General features: G+C 38.7%; 4 protein-coding genes across 4 annotated transcripts; 2 read left to right on the forward strand and 2 right to left on the reverse strand.

The window, feature by feature from the left end:
• Positions 1–5,164: 5,164 nt before the first annotated feature.
• LOC111499291 lies at positions 5,165–6,284 on the reverse strand. Its single transcript, XM_023150848.1, has one exon. It carries the CDS (start codon positions 6,246–6,248, stop codon positions 5,304–5,306), a length of 945 nt encoding a protein of 314 aa, XP_023006616.1. The 5' UTR covers positions 6,249–6,284; the 3' UTR covers positions 5,165–5,303.
• A 1,100-nt stretch (positions 6,285–7,384) lies between these two features.
• LOC111499329 lies at positions 7,385–8,100 on the forward strand. The gene has a single exon (XM_023150906.1). The coding sequence runs from the start codon at positions 7,447–7,449 to the stop codon at positions 7,936–7,938; it is 492 nt and encodes a 163-aa protein (XP_023006674.1). The 5' UTR covers positions 7,385–7,446; the 3' UTR covers positions 7,939–8,100.
• A 2,352-nt stretch (positions 8,101–10,452) lies between these two features.
• On the reverse strand, positions 10,453–12,479 carry LOC111499254 (protein IQ-DOMAIN 1-like). Its single transcript, XM_023150799.1, has 5 exons — positions 12,342–12,479; positions 12,154–12,302; positions 11,888–12,094; positions 11,446–11,817; positions 10,453–11,375 (listed from the first exon to the last, which is right to left on the reverse strand). The coding sequence occupies exons 2-5, from the start codon at positions 12,235–12,237 to the stop codon at positions 10,590–10,592; spliced, it is 1,449 nt and encodes a 482-aa protein (XP_023006567.1). The 5' UTR covers positions 12,238–12,302; positions 12,342–12,479; the 3' UTR covers positions 10,453–10,589.
• Positions 12,480–16,429: 3,950 nt separating this feature from the next.
• LOC111499272 (NAC domain-containing protein 43) lies at positions 16,430–18,026 on the forward strand. The gene is made up of 3 exons (XM_023150824.1): positions 16,430–16,739; positions 16,807–17,081; positions 17,213–18,026. Exons 1-3 carry the CDS (start codon positions 16,568–16,570, stop codon positions 17,948–17,950), a joined length of 1,185 nt encoding a protein of 394 aa, XP_023006592.1. The 5' UTR covers positions 16,430–16,567; the 3' UTR covers positions 17,951–18,026.
• Positions 18,027–20,667: the final 2,641 nt, after the last annotated feature.

Consider the following 20,667-nt stretch of genomic DNA (forward strand, 5'->3'; position numbering starts at 1 on the left):
GGCTTTGGTCGATGGGTCTTTATGTAAATGTACTTTGATGATGTCCCGCACTGATCCATCGATCTCACTTGAGTGAATATGCGCTAACATGCACAGGGCCGCATGTTCGCCTTTCCGACTCAGTGCATCGGCTGCTTGGTTACTTTTTCCTGCCTTGTGTTCAAATTTAGAGTCAAATTCAGCCAACGACTCTTGCCAGCGGGCTTGTTTTGCCATCAATTTCAATTGATCAAAGAAGTCACAAATGGCGCTATTATCCGTCTTCACTACGAATTGTGATCCAAGAGGTACTGTCTCCAAACTTGTAGGCAATGGACCACAGCTAGCATTTCTTTTTCGGAGACAGTGTACATCCTTTCAGCATCATTGAGCTTTTGACTTTCATAAACGATGGGGTGGCTTTCTTGAATAAGGACATCGCCTAGGGCAAAGTCGGAAGAATCCATCTTTATATCAAATGGTTTAGCAACATTCACTAATCCGAGGACAGGACCCCTCGTCATGGTTGCCTTCAAATCTTCAAAGGCCATTTGACATTCATTTGACCACGACCAAGGATGGTCTTTCTTCAGGAGTTCTGTTAATGGGGCGGCTCATCGTGAAAACCCTTCGACGAACCGCCTATAATAGTTTTCCAATCTTAGGAAGGATCGTACATCGGATACGGAAGTAGGGATTTTTCCCTCTTGCATAACTTTTATCTTGTCGCTATCCATACCGATTTGTCCACAACTGATGACTGTCCAAGGAAGTTGGTACATGTTTGTGCAAAGGCACATTTTTCTTTCTTGACATACAACTGATTCTGCCGCAGCTTGTCAAACACTAGCTTCAAGTGCACCTTGTGTTCCTCTAGGGTTGTGTTGTATACAACTATGTCGTTGAGGTATACTACGATGACCTAATCCAAGTATTCGTGGAAAACCTGGTTCATTAACGTGCAAAACGTAGCTGGTGTTAGATAAAAGCCTGAGGTTTAGCTTTTACACGTTTTAATCAATTAACTCAATATTTTCGTTTGACCATTTGACAAACACGTCGAATTGATTACCAATTTTTTAGGTGGCCATTTGAAGGGAAGTGGCATAAATTTTGTTAGCCACTCTCAACCATTTTTTTGGATAAGATAATTATTTAAATAGGTGAATCTGATGATAAATAAAATCACTGCCTTTTTAAGCAAAGTCAAATCCCAAGTTTACTCTCTCTCTTATTTTTACACTTTCTGTTTCTTCCAACAAATTTCTCTCTATCCGTCAACTGACGATTTCCCTCACCAATTGTCAAAAGACAACAGCTGGGGCGTTTGTCAGGCCAAAGAGCATTACCAGGAACTCAAAAGCCCCATATCTTGTTACACACGTCGGTTGTGCTCGTCACCTTCGGCGATACGTACTTGGTAGTACCCTGATCGTAAGTCCAACTTCATGAAGTATTTGGCCCCGTGAAGCTGGTCAAACAAGTCCAATATTATCGGTAGTGGGTATTTATTGCGTACCGTCCCCTTGTTTAAGGCTCTATAATCTATGCACAGACGCAACGTTCTATTCTTCTTTTTCTGAAATAGTACGGGAGCTCCGTAAGGTTCCTTTGCAGGGCAGATGAATCCTGCTGCCAACAACTCATCTAGTTGTTTCCTGAATTCGGCTAGCTTAGGGGGAGCCATCCGGTATGCGTTCTTCGCTGGGGGTTTAACCCCGGGGAGGAGTTCAATTTCGTGATCGATGCCTCAACGAGGTGGTAATGTTTATGGTAAGATCTCTGGCATTATGTCAGCATAACTGTCTAGTACATCCTTGATTTCGTTTGGAATAGTTTCCTCAATGGTCACTTCTTCCATCAAGAAGGGTATAGCCATAAATGTAGGTAGTTTTCTTAGTGGTCACTTCTTCCATCAAGGGTATAGCCATAAATGTAGGTAGTTTCCTCAGTGGTCACTTCTTCCATCAAGGGTATAGCCATAAATGTAGGTAGTTTCCTCAGTGGTCACTTCTTCCATCAAGGGTATAGCCATAAATGTAGTTTCTCTCGTGCGAGTCCTCTTTTCAATTGTATGACCGAGATCATTCTAAGATTATCTGCTTGCTTGATGCTTGCAGATATTACTGTGGGGTTGTGGTTGGTAATCACCGAGTATTTTGCCAGTGGCATTAGGATAACTTTGTGTTCTAGAAGGAAGTCTATCCCAAGTACCACATCGAAGTCGTCCATGTGAACCATGACAAGGTCCATCTCTCCTGACCATGCCCCTAATTTCAAGGGGACTCTTTTGGAGACTCCCACAATAGGCAAGGCCTCAGAGTTGACAGTTTTATTTTCCGGGGTTCTTTTCTATGGTGAGTCTCAATCTTCATGCTTCCTGATCAGCGATGAAGTTGTGGGTCGCACCTGAGTCTATCAAGGTGCTCTTACTCGGTCGAGAGTTTATTGTTGCGTTTATGAACATAAGCCATTTCTCTATTATCTCCTTTGGGTCAACCTTCAGTTGGAGGGCTGACAAGAATTTAAGTGGACCCATTCAGGATTCAGGGGTTGTCTTGATCTTCCCTCTTGTCTTGGGTAGTCTCAACTCCTGTGTCGTTGCTCTCTTGAATGGACACTTAGAGTGCACTAAGAGAGGCCCGGTGAGGACAGTAAGACAGTTTGTGGGGGCCTTTACACAACAGGCATTGTAAAGGTGTCGTCAGGTAGTTCTTTTGAGGGTAAGGTCCTCGAGATGTCCCCACTTGGTTATTCTGAGAAGGTCTATCTATCTACCCACTTGGTCTGTCGTTACTTCTGTTTGGCCTATTGGGGCCCTTCATTTCGATCACCTAGCGGCTTATATGTTTTGCCCCCAGTGTTTGGGGCCTGTGTTGTTCTTCTTTGGAAACTCGCTTCGTTTCCAAAGTCTATGAGTCTCTCTGCGCTAGTGATTGCGGTGGCTAGGTCTTGAACCTTTTTCTCGTGTATTTTTATTTTGGCCAACGGTTGCAACCCATTTATAGAGAGAGAAATACCTTGTCTTTCTCTCACATGCCCCTGATATCTAGTATCAGGGTCAAGAACTGTCTGACATAATCCCTTATGATTTCAGTTTGTTTTAGGGCTACTAGTTTTTCCCTTGCTATATATTCTACCTTTGTGGGGAAGAATTGGTTCCTCAACTCTCTCTTAAGGTCTTCCCACAAGTCGATGGGGCACAATCCATTCTCGATGTCTTGCACCTTTGTACGCCTCCAAAGTTTTGAATCGTCTATGAGATGCATTAAAGCTACTGTCAATTTTATGTCGTCGGTACAGGCCGTTGTGGCTTTGAAGTACTGTTCAACATCAAAGATGAAGTTCTCCAACTCTTTGGCGTCCCGGTTCCCTTTGAAAGGTTTGGGGTCTGGGAACTTTAGTTTGTTGGATCCTGTATGAGTTTGCCTAGCTGTGACTTTCTCCACGACTTTCATGGTCACCCCAATTCGGGTGTTCATCTCGGCCATCTTTTCTTGGATGACTTCGATCGTTGTTTTGAATTCGTCAGCTAATCCATTAAACAAACTCATCATGGTATTTTGTAGCTCATCAAACTCTTCGGCACGTCCCTCCTTGTGCGCGACAGAGCTATCAGGGCTACCAGTAGATCTTGAGCTGCTCGTAGGAGAAACTCTTTCTTCGAGCGAGGCCACTCGAAACATTAGTTCTTTGATTGGCAACCCATTCAGACAGTTGCCCATTGCGTCGATTTCTACGAATTTTCCATTCAATTTCGTCACTTGTGCTTCCAGGAAGCGGACGGTGTCAGGGACTTCTTTGAGGAACAACATTTCCTCCTCTATTAAAGTAAGTCGGTCGGCTTGTGATTTGGGTGTCGACTTTTTCGTCGACATGGTTTTGGTCTTTACTATGTCACGGAGCTAACAAAGCTCTGATACCACTTGTCACAATCGTACTTTTGATGGTAGCGGACTTGCGATTGTGCGGCACTTACTTTCCAGTAACAAGTGAGCTAAGCCAATTCGTTCTTACGTCGCCTACGGCCAAGCAACGTATGCTTGAGCCTCTAGCCTCGGTTTAAGAAGAAGGTTTTAGAAAACGAGGGCAGAGAGAGATTTTCGAAAGAGAAATTTTTGAAAGAGGTATTATATATGCAAGGAAGAGAGTAACAACAACGGCTCATAGTATATAACTATTGGTAGGGAGAAGTTAACAACTAGTCACATCCCCTATAGTACATTTTGAGGTATTTCATGTCTAGCAGGCCTAGACATGATTTTTCCGAAACTTGATACTTCCTAGAAATACAAAAGTAAAACACTAGAACATGGAAAGACATAAAGGGTTTGGCTTGTCATGGGTATGCGACCATGGGCAACACGCCTTGGACGAGCATGATTGTGACACCACGCTTACACATGTCGGTCGTGTGTACGGAAGTATTAACATCGAATTTTGTCCTGACTAAAAGCAAGACACCCATGTACGACTGACGATGACATCACAAGTAGAGACCATGACAAGTGCATAGGATAGTGGTATTTTATTTTCTTAGTCTTAGGTTAGTATTCTTTTATGTTGTTTCAAAGATACTTTTAATCATGAACTCATCCCGGGGCAAAGGTTTTTATGGTGGTACCAGTGATGGGGTCACCCCCTAGAGTCTCTATAACAAGGTAAGGATATGTAGTTAAGCCAGTAACTCCTGTTAGTAAACTTGGCATAGGAATGAGGGTTTGTAGTTGCTCAAAGAAGTTTATGAAGAGATGGATTAGTCAGGGTCGTGAACTTGCCCACATGGTAAGGGTTCACATGAGTGTAGTAGCCAATATGTGGCATATTAAGGAGTCATCTTAAAAAAAACAAAATGTGGCCTATTAAGTTGTCGTCTACTAATCCATTTGAGTCGACGAGTATGAAGTGATATTTCTCATACTGTTTTAGCAACTTTGTAATTGGAAACAATGAGAGGTCATGACTCATCAATACATGACGCTTAGGTATGTGACACAGATTTATGTGGATGAAGTTCGTGTTTGAATGATTTATGAACTTAACGCACTTTGATATTAAATGGTTGAATTTCATTCCATCACCCATTTATTTTAAAATAAAAACTTCTATCTTATCTTTTAAACTTTGCGGTCGATGTGTATCATATAAGATCGTCATTCGTTCAGTTTTTCAAATTGAAAATGAAATAGTTTTATTCCCACACACAATGAGCATATTTTAAATGACATACAAATTAAAATCGAATTACAGGATTCTCAAGCCTGTTATGCTCTAAATACCATGTTTTAAACATAAAAAACAAACAAACAAAGGCAAGCGTTAAATTAATGAGAGACAAGAACCCAGTGTTGACCATCCGCTTTGACTTTGAAACCATGGAGTTGAGCAAACAAATGAACTGCCCGTCTTACCCCTCGATTATCTGCAGCAGTAAAATAATCATGGCCGAATAAAACCCCACCTGGTCTAAGGATCCGGTAAGCCCGGTTTATATCGGACCAGGCCGAGTTAAAGTCGTGACCCGCGTCCACCTCGATCAAGTCCCCATAGATCCCCCACTCGCAAAAACTATCAAGAACCGATCCGGTTGAGAACGGCAACGGAATAACCGAACCGGACGCGTTCATGGCAACCACGTTCTGCATGAACTGGTAAAGCAGCGATACGTCACCGTTTACCATCGACAACTCCTTGAACTTGTCAAGAAAACCGGGCCACCCACGGAAGTCATCAACGCAAAGAATCTGAGTCTGGAGGCCGAGTTGCCGAGTTAACTCGGCCATGTGAGTCGCTGACGCTCCCAAAAACGAACCCACCTCGATTATAGTCCGTGGCTTTACTCGTCTCACAAGGTTCTCGAAAACGGCGCCGTTGGAGCCCCACCCCTTGATATTCTTCGGGTGCAGAAGCTCCGCCACGTGCGGCGGAGGGAAGTTGAGGAAGGGAGATTCGCCGCTGAAGACCTTCTGGAGGATTGTTAAACGGACCTGTCGGTGAGGGATGGGTGGGGAACAGCGTGTTCTGATTCGGAATTGGCCGATGTCGACAGGTGCGTCAGTGACCTGTAAGAGTTGAGGGGTCGAATAAGTAGGGATAATTTCGGAATTAGATGGAGATACGGATGAGGAAAACGACGCCGTAGAGGTAGAGGATGATAGGTAACCCAGCGTGTAGGTTAGCAACAGGATGACCAAATAGGCGGTAAGCTTGGAAGCGGCGGAGAGGACGACGGCGACGGCGGCCTTGCGGCGGTTGGCTTTGTCCCTCATGATTGTTAGAGATGATTGATAATTTTTGAGAGGGAGTTTGAGAACAAAAGGAAAAGTCAAAGCCTTATATGGTAATTATTATTTTCTTTCTTTTTTTTTTTTTTCCTTTTCTCTCTTGTTGATTTTGTTGTTATTTTCTATCTATTTGATAAAAAAGTAAAAATAAAGGTTAAAATTAAATATAGACATTTTTAAAGTTTGAATGTAGAAGAACAAATATTTAATTAACTTGGCAAATAAAATAATATACTCTCTAAATTTAATAAAGGGTAATAATTGGAATTGTAAGTTAGTTTATTCGTTACATATTTTCTATATAAACAATTATATATCAACCCCAATATTCAAATTTTAAATTCATTAATTTACTCCAAAAACATTCTTCATGTCCAGTCGGATTTAATTAATTAATTAATTACCTATTTTACACTTTTCCTAATAAATTTTAAAAATAAAAATCACTCCATTTAAATTTTTTTCTATTTTCCTTATATGAAAAACATTTTTAGTTAATTATTATATCTCATTTAAGTGGATAACTATTTATTGACCATATCAACAATACTTTAGTCTAATCAGACATGTTTGTTGGTTGGATTGAGTTAGAGTTTGAAATTTTTTTATATCTGATATAATTATTTTTATGGTAAAGTTTTTCAACCAAAACAACTATTATTAGATAATTAATTGATGATATGTTTGTTAGTTTAGAGTTAATCAAATTATTTATTTAAATTTTTTTGTTAAAATTTATAATTGAATTTCCATACATATTTTAAATATTACTTTCCAATAAAAATTATTTTCATGGTGGAAGAATAAATAATAAAATCTTATGAAATTAAATAAAAATAAAATAAAATTTAAACTTGGGTAGGAAGCTATTGGTATTATAATATTACAACCATCATCCTCAATTGACTCTCTTCTAATATTAAAAAAATTTAGCAAAATAATAGCATAAGATATAATTATAAATATTGTCACAAGTAAACCATCATCCACCCAATCATTATTTAAATAAATAAAAAAATTAATTAATTCAAACACCGTTTTTTAAATAACTATTTTAATTAATTCAAAAAAATTAATTAAAATAGTTATTGACTTTTTATTTTACTTTTGGGCCACAAATTTTCTGAAAACCCAAAAGAAGACCTCCAATGCCCAACTTGGTGTTAGCCACAAACTAAGAACCATGTGGGCTGCCTTCTCAACCTCACCGAGCCCGTCCTGCTGCCGCCTCCCGCTGCCAACCAGGCCGCTTCCGACACCTCCGGTCTCCGCCATCTACGCGAAGGCTCAGCCACCCGACACCGACGCCGATAACGCCACACCAAACAACAGTAGCAGCATCAAAAGCTTCGGCCACAAAATTCTCTCGGCCGCGAAATCCACAAATCCCAAATCCCGCAGCCCCATACGAAAACAGGAATCGCAATTGGAGACTGCCAAAATTAGTGGGTTAGATGTTCTGAGGGCACTGCAGAAGGCGGCCGCCGTGAAGGAGAAGAACAGAACCCGACAAGTGAAAGAACAGAAGAAAGACGGGCCGCCTCCCACCGAAGGGAGCGGCTCTGATAACTCTGAGATGAACCGTAGAGTGAGGCCTCTGAGAATCAAGAACGATTGGGGCTTGAGACTTACTGAGTTGGAGAAACGCCTTCAGGAGATCTCTGAGACGGTTTGATGATTCTATCATTCTCTTTTTATTACAATTGTCAATGAATTTTATATTCATGTGCAGTGTTTATTAGAATTGTCAATGAGTTCCCAACATTTGAATATGAATCCATGTTAAATCACTGCTGTATATATGACTTTTAATATTGTATGCACATTCTTTATGCCACTCCTCCATTTGGGAACCCTTCTGAGCTTTGTTCTGACTGTTGAAATAGATGAAGAAACTACCACTTCTTTGTCATGGTTAGTGGCTCTTTCTTGTTGTGCTTGTTGGTCAGAAATTAAAAGGGTTTTGTTGAGAATTGTTAGGTGGAGAGTCGCTGATTAAGAGGAAGTTCATCGGTTTATAAGCAAGGATTGTATGAGGCATTTTGAGGAAACCAAAAGCAAAGTCACAAGAGCTGATGCTCAAAGTGAACCATCGTACCATTGTGGAGAGTCGTAGTTCCTATCGGTGTCTTGATAGAAACCATAGGTCACCCACCTTAATAATTTCTGCACACCCTATGAGTCTTACAAAGCTTCCAAGACCCATCTCTAGAAGAACTCTATATAGATAGAGACTAAAGTGACAGAGTCTTGCCATAACATGTGAGCCCAGAAATGATAGCCATATGATGCCCAAGCTTCCTAGGACTAGATTGTATCTGCTTGCTACATTCGTGAAACAGATAGGAAGGAGACAATAGGGAATTATAATGGACAAAAAAGAAACAAGTCCAAATAGGAATGAGTGTCTCATCAAGCTGCAGGAAGAGTCCTCTGCTTCAGACTTACGAGTCAGAGGTAAGTAACAGATCATGAGGATTGTTGGGAGAAGAGTCCCATATCGGCAAATTAAGGGGTTGATCATGGGTTTATGCGAGGAATACATCTCCATCCGTATGAAGCCTTTTGGGGAAATAAAAAACAAAGCCACGAGAGCTTATGCTCAAAGTTGACAACATTATATCATTGTGGAGAGTCGTAGTTTTGAACATGGCATCAAAGCCATGCTCTTAACTTAGTCATGCCAATAAAATCCTCAAGTGTCGAACAAATAAGTTGTGAGCCATAAAAGTATAGTCAAAAGTGACTCAAGTGTCGAATAAAGGGTGTTTTGTTCAAGGACTTGATTAAGGGGAGACTGTTCGAGTGTTCCATAGGACCTCAGGGGAGGTTCCATGGGCCATTGTGGAGAGTCGTAATTTCTAACAACAGAGTGACGTAGCTTTAGAGATTCAACCCTTGTTATATTTTCTTGAACAAGAAAGACTGGATGTTTTCGTTACTGATAGCATAAATCTCTGGAAACTTTTATGGGATCGGGGATCGAGTCTTCTAAACATGGTCTTTTTAAGTTATTGTTTAGACCAAAGTCATGATACTCTTTTATGAAATCAACTTATGCATACATTGTGCTCCTTCTTTTAGCCTCAAATCACGGCTATAACAACATTACAATCTGTCCCAAAACTGCATAGTAATAGATGATGCACTCCTTGGATTTGGGGATCTCTTTGATCTTTCTTGGTGCGCTCTAAGAGAAACTGTTACTTTACAGGTTTGTTTAAATTATTGTTAATTTAAACAAATCTTTGAACCCTTTTATGCCTGCAATAACGTGATCCTGTTTTGGTGGAATTCTCCTTACAATTGTTTCCATTTTCTTCTCTGATCAAGTGGTAAAAAAATTTCCACTGAAAATGCAACTTAACAATGATAGATATATGTAACTCTTTTTTAGAGTTTCCATTGTAATTTGATTATTTAGGTTTGTTTTTATGGTAGGCGTTAATAATATCCCTAAACTTTCACACGTTTCATTTTGTTTCAAAATAACCTTTTTGGGAAGTTTTCAGCTAAAATGAAGGTGGAGAGAGATGTGGCATAGGTGTATGTTTCAATTATCAATGTTGCTCGTGAACTTTAGTGTATGCTTCAATATTTTCAAACTTTAACTTTTGAAATTGTTTCAAAATAACCATTGTATTTGTTTTCTAGTTATGAGCCGGAGAAAGACACCAAATAATCTTAGTTACATTCAAAACGAAGCTTTATATAAGGGTGGAAAAAAAAGGGAGATTATGGCAAAATATTGTTTCCTTCCCCATTAAAAAAATTTGAGGGAATTTAAAATTTTACTAATCCAGAAGGGAACGACAAAAACTTAAGTTGTAGGGATGCCCCAAAACACTAGGATGTTACTCTTTTTCTTTATTGCTCTTCTACCGTCGCTTTCAATTGACTTTTCTCCTATCCACCGAATTTTAGCGGCATAAATGAAAATTGAACCAATATCACGTATACTATCCTTTTACAAGTCATTATCACATCACTTTTCCGTCTTCCTTTAATGGAATAGTTGACATAAACATTATCTTGTAAGTTTAAGAGTGAAACTATTGAAAATAGAATTAATCTTCCCTTATTACTAAGAAGCATAAACACCTTATGGACATGTACACATACTGATCTCTTGTTAGTGCAATAGATGTGTTAGACATTCTTTGTACTAAGCCAAAAAGTAGGTCCGACGTTTGTTTGAGATGCACCAACACTCCGATAAGCATATGAAAGAAACAAAAATAATACAATTTAGAGGAATGTTAGATTCTTAGAATGAAAATGAAGAGAAGAAAATTATTGCATTCCCCAACTGTGTGGACTTGTTTATCATCTCAGCCACCTCCTGAGATCAGTGGTTGATGATGGAGAAACCTCTCCTCCATAGCTCTCTGTATAGCAAGAAGAATAGTTAGACTGATCCTCCAACCCACCATACCTTCCATAAGCACTCTTAAAACTTGGACTCTTCATCTCATTCCCATGAACACCACCACACCCCACCACTCTACTGTATGGATCTGGCGGTACCGGAAACGATAGCCGTTTCCTTGCAGTCCCAACTCGTTCCCTTTCCGGAGTTGCAGGCCTTTGCCTCGGTGCACTCTGTGACCGGACTCGAGCCTTGGCTGACTCTGTTGCAGCCATGTAATTAGGCAGTGAAGTTTCACCAATACCACCCCCTTTGTGATGTTGATGTTTAGACCTCAAGCTTGGCGTTTGAGGTGTAATGTGGTGGCTAATTTGGTTTCTATCTTCTCTGTTGTAGCGAGGACTTGCCGACCGAATTTGCTGGACTGGTCGGGATTTTGACGGGGACGGGGTGATGGGGAATTGGCTGTGATGGGCTCTATGGAGTGGGGAGGAAGATGGAAGCATGTTTGATCTTTGTGATTGAATTTGATAATTGGTAGTGTGGAAATTGTTGGGAGATAAGTAAGTGTATGGTCGAGAGGTGTCAATTTCAAGCGTTTTAAGTGGCTGTGGTCTGTTATCAGTGGAAGCTCTTGCCCTGCTCTCCCATGGCTTCTTAGCCATCCAATGATCCAGCCATTTTGATCCTTCTTCAAGCTCCATTTGGTTTCCTATTGATGGGCTCCTTCCAGTCCTCCATATCTAAAACATGTTTAGCATTCAAAACATAACAATTGTTGATTAAACGATGGAATGAGATATGAATTCAAACCTGTTGAGAAAAGGATTGAGATAAAATGTTGTCACGATTCAAAGCAGAGTCTCGTCTGTGTTGTAACATTGCCTTAACTTGTTCAACAGTGTGAGCACGTTCATCCCAGTCGTCTGTAACGCTGCTTCCTTCTCTTGATACACATTTGTCTTGAACATAGCGAGATTCATAGATACTGTTGGTATCGCTGAAGGTGGACCGTCGGCTGCCTTCAAGGGAGAGCCGCATACGGTGATCCAACACTTTCTCTTGTACTCTAACTAATGCTTTCATGCACTGCAGGGTTGTCTTTGCTTGTTTCCTTACATTATGGCCTCTCACCAATGCCTGCAACTTCACCAGCCCCTTCAGTGCCCGTAGAGCCCTCCTTGCCTTCCAAAATTCAAAAGTTAAAAAGGGTATCTATTCACATTATGACAAATTTACAGAGTTGAGAGCTCACCAGATATCCTCGAAAGGCGGTTTGAATGAGAATGGCAGAGTAAGAATGGCGATCCAATGGAGCAGGGGCAGGGGTGGTGAGGTGAAGAGGTTGTGCAGCCGGTGTGGCATGTTTGTGATCAGTGGGGAGAGGCGGTTGGAGGGGAGGGAGTGGCTCCGGCGGCTGAGATGCTGATTTTCTGAAAATCCAGCGGCGTTTCTCCCGCCTCTGCAGAAAAAAGTAGGACGAATCAGAAGAAGAAGAAGGAAATGAAAATTAAAGGGTACCTTTTGGTCATCATCTTTGGTGGGAGATCTGAAAGCCCTTTTGACGGCGGTCAGCCATGAGCTACCTCCTCCTTTCTTCCCCATTGAAACGAAAAAATGGGATCTTCAGAAGAAGGATTTGGAAGCCATAGTTAAGGCTCTACTGCTTCTGCTGCTGCTGAAGTTGAGATGTAGCCAATGAGAGAGGCATAGAGACGTTAGAATTGATGTGGGAATCTCAGACTGAACACAAAAACACACACATTTTAAAATAAATTTGAAAATATATTTTATATAATCAGTAATTGGGCAATGAATGAGAGAGTAGTGAGTTATTATTATTATATATATTTTGATGCGTTGGGTTTGTTGTGTTGCAGAGGGCATGGGGAAAGGGGTAATGACGGTGTCAGAAGCTGTGAGATAGATTCACAGGGATCTTTCATCCAACGGACACCATAAATTATATAATTAAAATAAATAAATAAAAGCTCGGAATTTAACCTTCCTGAATTAAATAAAAAATATTACGTTAATGTTTATATTTTATTTTCAAGTGGATGATTTTGTGTAAATAAAAATAAAAAATAAAAACTGTTTTTTTTTTTTTTTTTTTTTTTTTTTTTTCTTCGCCAAGGGAAACGCGTTTCTAGTTTCTATTACCTCAAGGTGAAAAGTAGGCACGTGGTGTCACGTGCAACTAGCAGCGGAAGAGGGGGTGAGCAATTTAGTATTTGGGGCAGTGAAATGACGTGGAGGCGGGGACCACTTTTCCGCACCTAACCACATGCCTCTCTTTTACGCTTGCACTCAAGTTAGTCAATGTCTTTTTATGTTGACTGCCACGTGGCATTCCAGTTGCTACCTGCATTATTTTCTTTATTATTGTTCTTGCCTTTTCTGTTTATAATATACAACGGACAAGAGGGCTCCATACAATCGTTTTCACTTCTATTAAAACTCATAAAATGTAAGTTTCAATTTCATTTTTTTTTTTTTTTTTATTTCTACCACCCAATAATAAAAAATAAAAATAAATCTAAAACAAAACACAACTATCTCCTTCGTTTGAATGAAAGACGGGAAATAATAAAGATAGCATTGTAGAGAAGAGTAAAGATGAACGATACGCAATGACAACGTGCAATCAGTAGTGAAGACGAAGTGGGTTATTTGAAGTTTTTGGATATACAGTGACAACATGCAAATTATACATTTACATAATAAGTGAGGCACGACCTCATCCTAGCTCAAATTCATAATTTTGTCGGTCGAGGTACAACACTATATTAGAAATTACTTGGTGACTCTCTATTAGTACTTATAATCATAATTATCATCATTCTCATAATCTTGAGTGAGTGTCCCTCGTGTCTGCCAATTACTATATACTTGTGTGGACTATTATCATTTTTCAAACAAGTTTACGATCAAGGGATAGTTAGGAATCTCCTATTACATCTCCAGGTATAGTATTCCTATGGCACCAGATATTATAAATCATCTACGACCTGACCTTCGGTATCAACTATCTCTATCCTAGCCAATCATGAAAAATCCATTATTAAAGATTAATTGGTGACCCTTTATTAGTCCACACATTTTATAAACGGAGGAGAAATCACCCTCCCATTTTCGAAAGATATCTCATGAGTTCATGCATCTTTAGGGGGGTACATCCCTTAAATAATGAATTGTACCAACAATCAAGGAACAAACTCATGACTTAAAGAAGTATAATATGTAATTTTGATTTTAATATCCAAAATGTTCTACCAAAAGTAACAATGTGAATGATTATTTATAGTCTTGAAAATAAACACTTATTGTCAATTGAAAGGTGGTAACTATCATGTCCGGTACCATAATGACCCTTACTAACGGTAACTTGAAACCTTAAAGATAATACTCTAAAATTGACAAATAAAATAAAATTTTCCTAAATCCAAACATGTATAGTACAATTTTTCATGCACCATCAAATATTCGTGGCATGATTAAGACACTTTATTTCATATAATTAAATGATAATGAATCATTACAAGGGAAAATAAGATTCAGATTACCTTGTTGATCGAAAATCTCAAGACAAGAACATTTGTATGAGATTTGAATCACTCCACGAGCAAGATCGGTCATGTCAAACTTGAATGCTTTTATATGTGTAATCTAAACTACGTACAACTGCATAAAAACTTAGTCCTTGGCTAAAATAAAACACAAATGCTCTTTTTACCCAATTTTTTAAATTTACTTTACAGTGATAACATACATGACTCAATAGAATCTCAAAATAAAGACTTTTAACCTTTCGTGAGGCATTTCAAGAGTTGTAATTTTTATATTTTATGATCATAATTAGCCACTATGTAAGTGTATCCTTAGAATAAATAAAAAGTCTTAAAATATATTAATAAAATACGTTAATCCACCTAAAATTTGTATATTATTATTATTATTTTCTATAAATATTAAGTTAAAAGTAGGAAATTGAATATAAATAAAGAAAATAAAGATTTTGGGCTTGCAGGTCCAAAATGGCGAAACCGTAATTAAAATCTTAAAGGTGTTGGGCTTTAGACCCCTCACGTAACCATTAATAAACACAAAGCAAGCCCTAAATAGTATGGTCACATGTTGGCCACACAAAACAAAGAAAAAACATCTCCTAAACCAACATGATTAGACTAAAATTGGGTAAAAAAAAAATTCTTTAGCTACTATCGGCTTGACGAATTACTCGAGATTTCCAATTCTTTTAACTTGTAGGCTTTCTACCTCCCCCGAGATTATTCTGTTAGGCTTTCATCTATTGTTGCCTCTTGCAGGAATTCAGTGATGTTCTAATCCCAATGTGGTCGATCATCCTCTTGAAAGAAAAGATCACAAAGAATCAATCTTTTTTATAGTCGTTGAATCTCTCTTGAGACCATAATGATTAAATAAACCAAGATTTTACAATGACTATAGTATTAGAGAGATGCAAAAACGTAAAACTTATGTTTCTGTAACTAGATAACAATACTAAAAACCGATGATTTGATGTTTTGATGAAAGTGAAAGTTCCCATTATAAGAATTCACACAAACAAAAGTATTTTAACTCGAATAAAAAGAATGAGTTCAAAAATTAAAGAGAAATATCAACCCAAGCTTACGAAAAAATAATAAGATATAAATGTTGGATGATGAAAGTCCCACGTCGACTAATTTAGAGAGGGTATGAGACATTTTGGAGAAGCCCAAAGTAAAGTTGACTCAAAGTAGACAACATCATACCATTGTAGAGAGTTGTGAGGTAGCTGTGTTTATTTTTTTACGATGGCCGGCTGGTAAAATGTAAAATCATAAGCGACTCGTTTTATTGATAGAAGATGAAATATTATGAGAGAAATAAAAAAATAAATAAAAGGGAAACAAAATAATTATAGTGCATGTGAATATATTAATTTCCATTTTGGTGTGAGGAGTTTCTCTTCATCAATTCCATTTATACCAACAATCACTTTCTAAGGGAACCAAATTTCAAATTATTTCCAAACACTGACGTTTAAATTCATAATTAACCCTTCTAACATAATTAAGGAAATTTGTAATATTCAATTATTTTCAACAAAATAATAGTAATTAATTAATAATAATAATCATAATATATATATATATATATATATATATATATATATATATATATATATATATATATATATTTGACAGAGGAGAATTTGGGATATAATAGTCCAAAAAGCCACCCGTTAAATAATTGGAGTTCTTTTAATAAAAAAATAAATTAATTAAAAAAAGAAAAAGAAAAAGAAAATTGTAATAGAATCCAAGCCATTGTCAAAAATATATTCCCATGCATCACATATTTTTATTTGTGTTCGTCCCATCTAAAGGGCCCTGAAAGCGCAATCCCTACCCCATCACCTTTTTTCTTGTTGCGGTGGTTGTGGATGCCTCCCTCTCCCTCTCTCTCCTATACCCCCACAAATTCAACCACTTTAATTATTATTTTTTTTGTTTTTTTTAAAAAGGGTTAATTTACCATTTTAATTCTCTCGAACCCGTCTCAGAATTGAGCCTAAACTTAACCCAACCCAACCCAACCTGTGTACACGAGTAGAGACGAGGAGAGGTGTGTAAAAGAGTAATATAGAAGAGGATGGAGAAGGGAAGGTGAGTGGTTGTTTGAGAGGTGGTTTTCGGGGGAGATATTAAGGTCGAGTGTCGTAGTTTTTAGACGTGCCCATGCGCTCTTCCCCTCCCTTTTTCTCCTCTCTATATGGGACCCATTTCCGTGTTGTAATCATATTCTCACACCCTTCCTTGCTCATCTCCAAGCATCATACTAAAACTATACCTGCTTCAACTATATATGCCAATCCCTCTCTGTTTCCAACCAAAAACAAAACACACGCACACACACACACACCCAAATGAGTATCTCCGTGAATGGCCACTCCCAAGTCCCTCCCGGCTTCCGCTTCCACCCCACCGAAGAGGAGCTTCTCCACTACTACCTCCGCAAGAAGCTCTCCTTCCACACCGTCGATTTGGATGTCATTCCCGACGTCGACCTCAACAAGCTCGAGCCGTGGGACATCCAAGGTACGCATCTCATTTTCTCCTCTCGTTTTTATTGCCTTTCCTCCTCTCATTCAATTACACTTTCTAGAGAAATGCAAGATCGGAACCACTCCCCAAAACGATTGGTACTTTTTTAGTCATAAAGATAAAAAGTATCCCACCGGTACTCGCACCAATCGTGCCACCGCTGCTGGCTTCTGGAAGGCCACTGGTCGTGATAAAGTCATTTACACTAACTGCCACCGAATTGGTATGCGAAAGACTCTTGTTTTTTACAAGGGTCGCGCCCCTCACGGCCAAAAGTCTGATTGGATCATGCATGAATATCGCCTCGATGAAATTTCCACCACCCAATCCAGTAATGTATGTCTCTTTGTCTTATCTCGTTAAGAATTAAAACTCTTGGATCCCACTTATGTTTTTCATTCATAACACGGTATTAGTTCAAAGCTTCTTATTGTTAATGTATCTCCAAATGGTTCGATTTGACTTAGATTAAGGCGTCGTCGAGCAGTGTGATTGGAGACGGAGGCCAAGAAGAGGGGTGGGTTGTGTGTAGGATATTCAAGAAGAAAAATCACCACAAAACCCTGGACAGCCCTGTCAGTACTACAATTACTGAATCACCCTCCTCTCTCTTGCTTAATTCTTGCAATGACGGAGCCTTGGAGCAAATCTTTCATTACATGGGTCAAACCTGCAAGGACATCGAAGACGGAGACGGAGACGGAGACGGCGGCGGCGGTGGGAGATTGCTCAGCCCCATCGACACATCCTCCGGCGGTAGTTACCTGGATGGCAGATTCTCCAAACTTCCAAACCTCGAAAGCCCCAATTCCACCAGCACCCACAACTGCCACCAACCCATTAACAACCATGTGGGCCCCACCGATCCGATTCTAATTCCCGGCTACCAACTTGAGTCCTCTTCTGCCGCCGCCGCCGCTTCAGCTCCTCACAACTGGGCGGCGTTCGACCGGCTGGTGGCCTCGCAACTGAACGGCCAAATTGAAGTGTCCAATATGATTTATTACAGTGACCAATTACCAACTCCACCAACACTACGCGGAACGACATCGTTTTCGTCTAAATCATCCTCCTCTTCTTACACCGCCGCCGCCGGTCAGGATTACAACAACGTGGACACAGAGCTGTGGAGCTTTGCGAAGTTGTCGTCATCCCTGTCGTCGTCATCTGACCCATTATGCCACGTGTCCAACACTCCAATATAGCTGCTACTGAGAATCATCCACTCGAAGAGAGAGAAGAATTTGAAGACAAGGTTTTTAATTAATTAATTAAATATTTACGTATGTGATGAATAATAATAATAATAATAATAATAATCATAGTAATATAGACTAAACTATCATAATTCATGTTACATAAATAAATAAAAATTCAAAAAGTAAATGGGTAATCAAATTCAAGAGGGTTTTAGCTAGGGTCACCCTCTCAAACTCGAACTTATTCTCTCTCTTTTTATTATTCAAAATTATCAACAATTTCGTTGGAATCTCGAAAGATTCCTGTATATATAAATAAGAGACACTTTCTCCATCCAAAACAAAACCATGTTCCAACCTGTAGTAGAGCTCTACACGACTAGATGATAGATGAGAGTTTAAGGAGAGACGGAATGATATACCCTATAATAAGGAAATAGGGTAGCGAAGGCAAGGCCATGAAGTGGTATGAGTGCAAAAGAAAGGAAGGGCTCCACTTCCCTCAACATGAATGACTGCCCAGAAAAAGGGTAATGGGACGTACACCAAAAAGGAAAAAGTTGTTTTTTGATATCAATCCTCTTTCTGTCTCCACCTATATTTTTCTTTACTGTCTTTCTTTCTTTATACATGCAACCCAATCAAAACTTATCAAATTTATGTAAATATATTTTTATAACATATAGATCAAAACTTTCGTGTTACCGTTTATATCCACATTGTTCATGTTAAAATATTTGGGTGAGTAGGTGGGTATCCTCATTTCACAAGATAATCATACGCGACTTAATCTTAATCCATAGTGAATTATGAACTTCTGGCTTCCCAAAAGGCCTCATACCAATGGAGAGTGTATTCTTAGATTATAAACCCATGACCATTCTCTAAATTAACCGATGTGAGACTTTCATCATCCAACACCTCCCCTCGAACAAAGCACGCCTCCTTTGGAGTCTTAGTCATTTTTGACTGCCTTCGTACCTTCGAGGAGGCTTGACTCCTTTTGGAGTCCTTTGTTCGACATTTAAGGATTTGCCAACCTATTGACACGGCTAAGTTTAGGGCATGGCTCTGATACCATGTTAGACGAACACGACTCTCCACAATGGTATGATATTGTCCACTTTGAGTGTAAGCTCTCATGGCTTTGCTTTGGGCTTCCCAAAAGACCTCATACCAATGGAGAGTGTATTCTTAGATTATAAACCCATGACCATTCCCTAAATTAACCGATGTGGGACTTTCATCATCCAACATTAGGAATTTGAATAACGTGTCCCCACCCTCTCACCAGGGGTTGGATCATAAACAAATTATTCATTATTTTTTATTACATTCATAATCTAATTGGAATAATTTAGATTCTAAAATGTGAGTAGAAGTTGAGAAAAATTTGGAATATAAAAAAAGAAAGTAGATCACATAGTACAAAATTTGTTCGTTATTTTGTAACTCATAAACAAACTCATTATTTAAGAGACAAATAAAGGAAAAATAGGCTATAAAATAAGAAGTAGGTTATTGTTATTTTAGTAGGAGAGAGAGAGAGAAGAGAATCCAAATTTGAAATAGAAGAAGATCCATTTTTATAAATTTAGGTATGGTGTATACTATTAATTCCTTTCTTCAACTGATTCGTGCGCTTTGTGAAAATTAATAAAAATGGTTCTCAACTTTTTTTAAGAAATTTAGAACCTTACATATCCCTCCATCTATTTTTAAAAATATTGGATTAATGTTCAAACTAAGCTTTTAATTTAATACAATTATTGGTTTACTAATGCGGGAATATGTCGTTCATATGCTATTTCACGCATATCATACTCGACTCGTAATAAGAAAATTCGACCTATACTCATCAATATTCAAATTAATATATACTTCCAAATATAGTAACGAAATAATAATTTAATTTAAAAAATTATATGGAGGAGGAATGAAAAACGACAAAGTAAGGGAAGAGAAAAAGAAAAGAGTGGGTGATTTGTAAAGGAAAGGAAGAAGGGAAAGATGGAGAGGAGAATTTGACCATAGCAACAACCGCCAATACAAAAAAAGTGAGTTTCCCCTTTTATTCACTATCTCATTACCAACCATCTCTACACCTAAGCCTCTCTCTTCTTTCTTGTCCTCTCTCTCTCTCTCTCTCTCTCTCATTATTTGTACTAAATTATTGCACTTTTTTTTTTTCTTTTGCTATTTTCTTAGTTACAAATTTATGCAATTTAAAATCTCTCGACTATTTTAGGTTTTTATTAGGCATAAACTTCCAATCAGTTCTCTAGGATGAAGTGTTGTGTTGTCTCCTTGTTCTCCTTAGAATTATCCTATGTATCTATAGGGATTGAACTCCTCATGGGTCTTTCTTAGGTTCACTCTCGATGTCTCTGAGAACCTAGTAAACTTCCACGGGAAAGCTTAATAAGTCTAGTAGCAGTGTGAATGGTGTCACCAAAGTTTTAACATTCTATCTCCACCGACAAGCTCTTAGCACTAGCAATGTTCATCCAAGCAGTAGGAATATAGGTATTGTGAGTCAGACCCAAGCTGGATAGTGTAGCTTGTTGAGGTGACTAGGTGCTTTTTATCTTGTGGAAATGGTCAGAGGTCTCTTGAATATGGCTTTTGCATTGTAAACCTATCCTAAGTACGGTGTAGGACAATGCAGGTGACCTAGTGTTGGAAAGCACACATGATTGCACGACCACACATAGAGTGACTCT

Source organism: Cucurbita maxima, unplaced genomic scaffold, assembly GCF_002738345.1.
Source record: "Cucurbita maxima cultivar Rimu unplaced genomic scaffold, Cmax_1.0 Cma_Scf00026, whole genome shotgun sequence".
In the NCBI taxonomy this organism is placed as follows: Eukaryota; Viridiplantae; Streptophyta; class Magnoliopsida; order Cucurbitales; family Cucurbitaceae; genus Cucurbita; species Cucurbita maxima.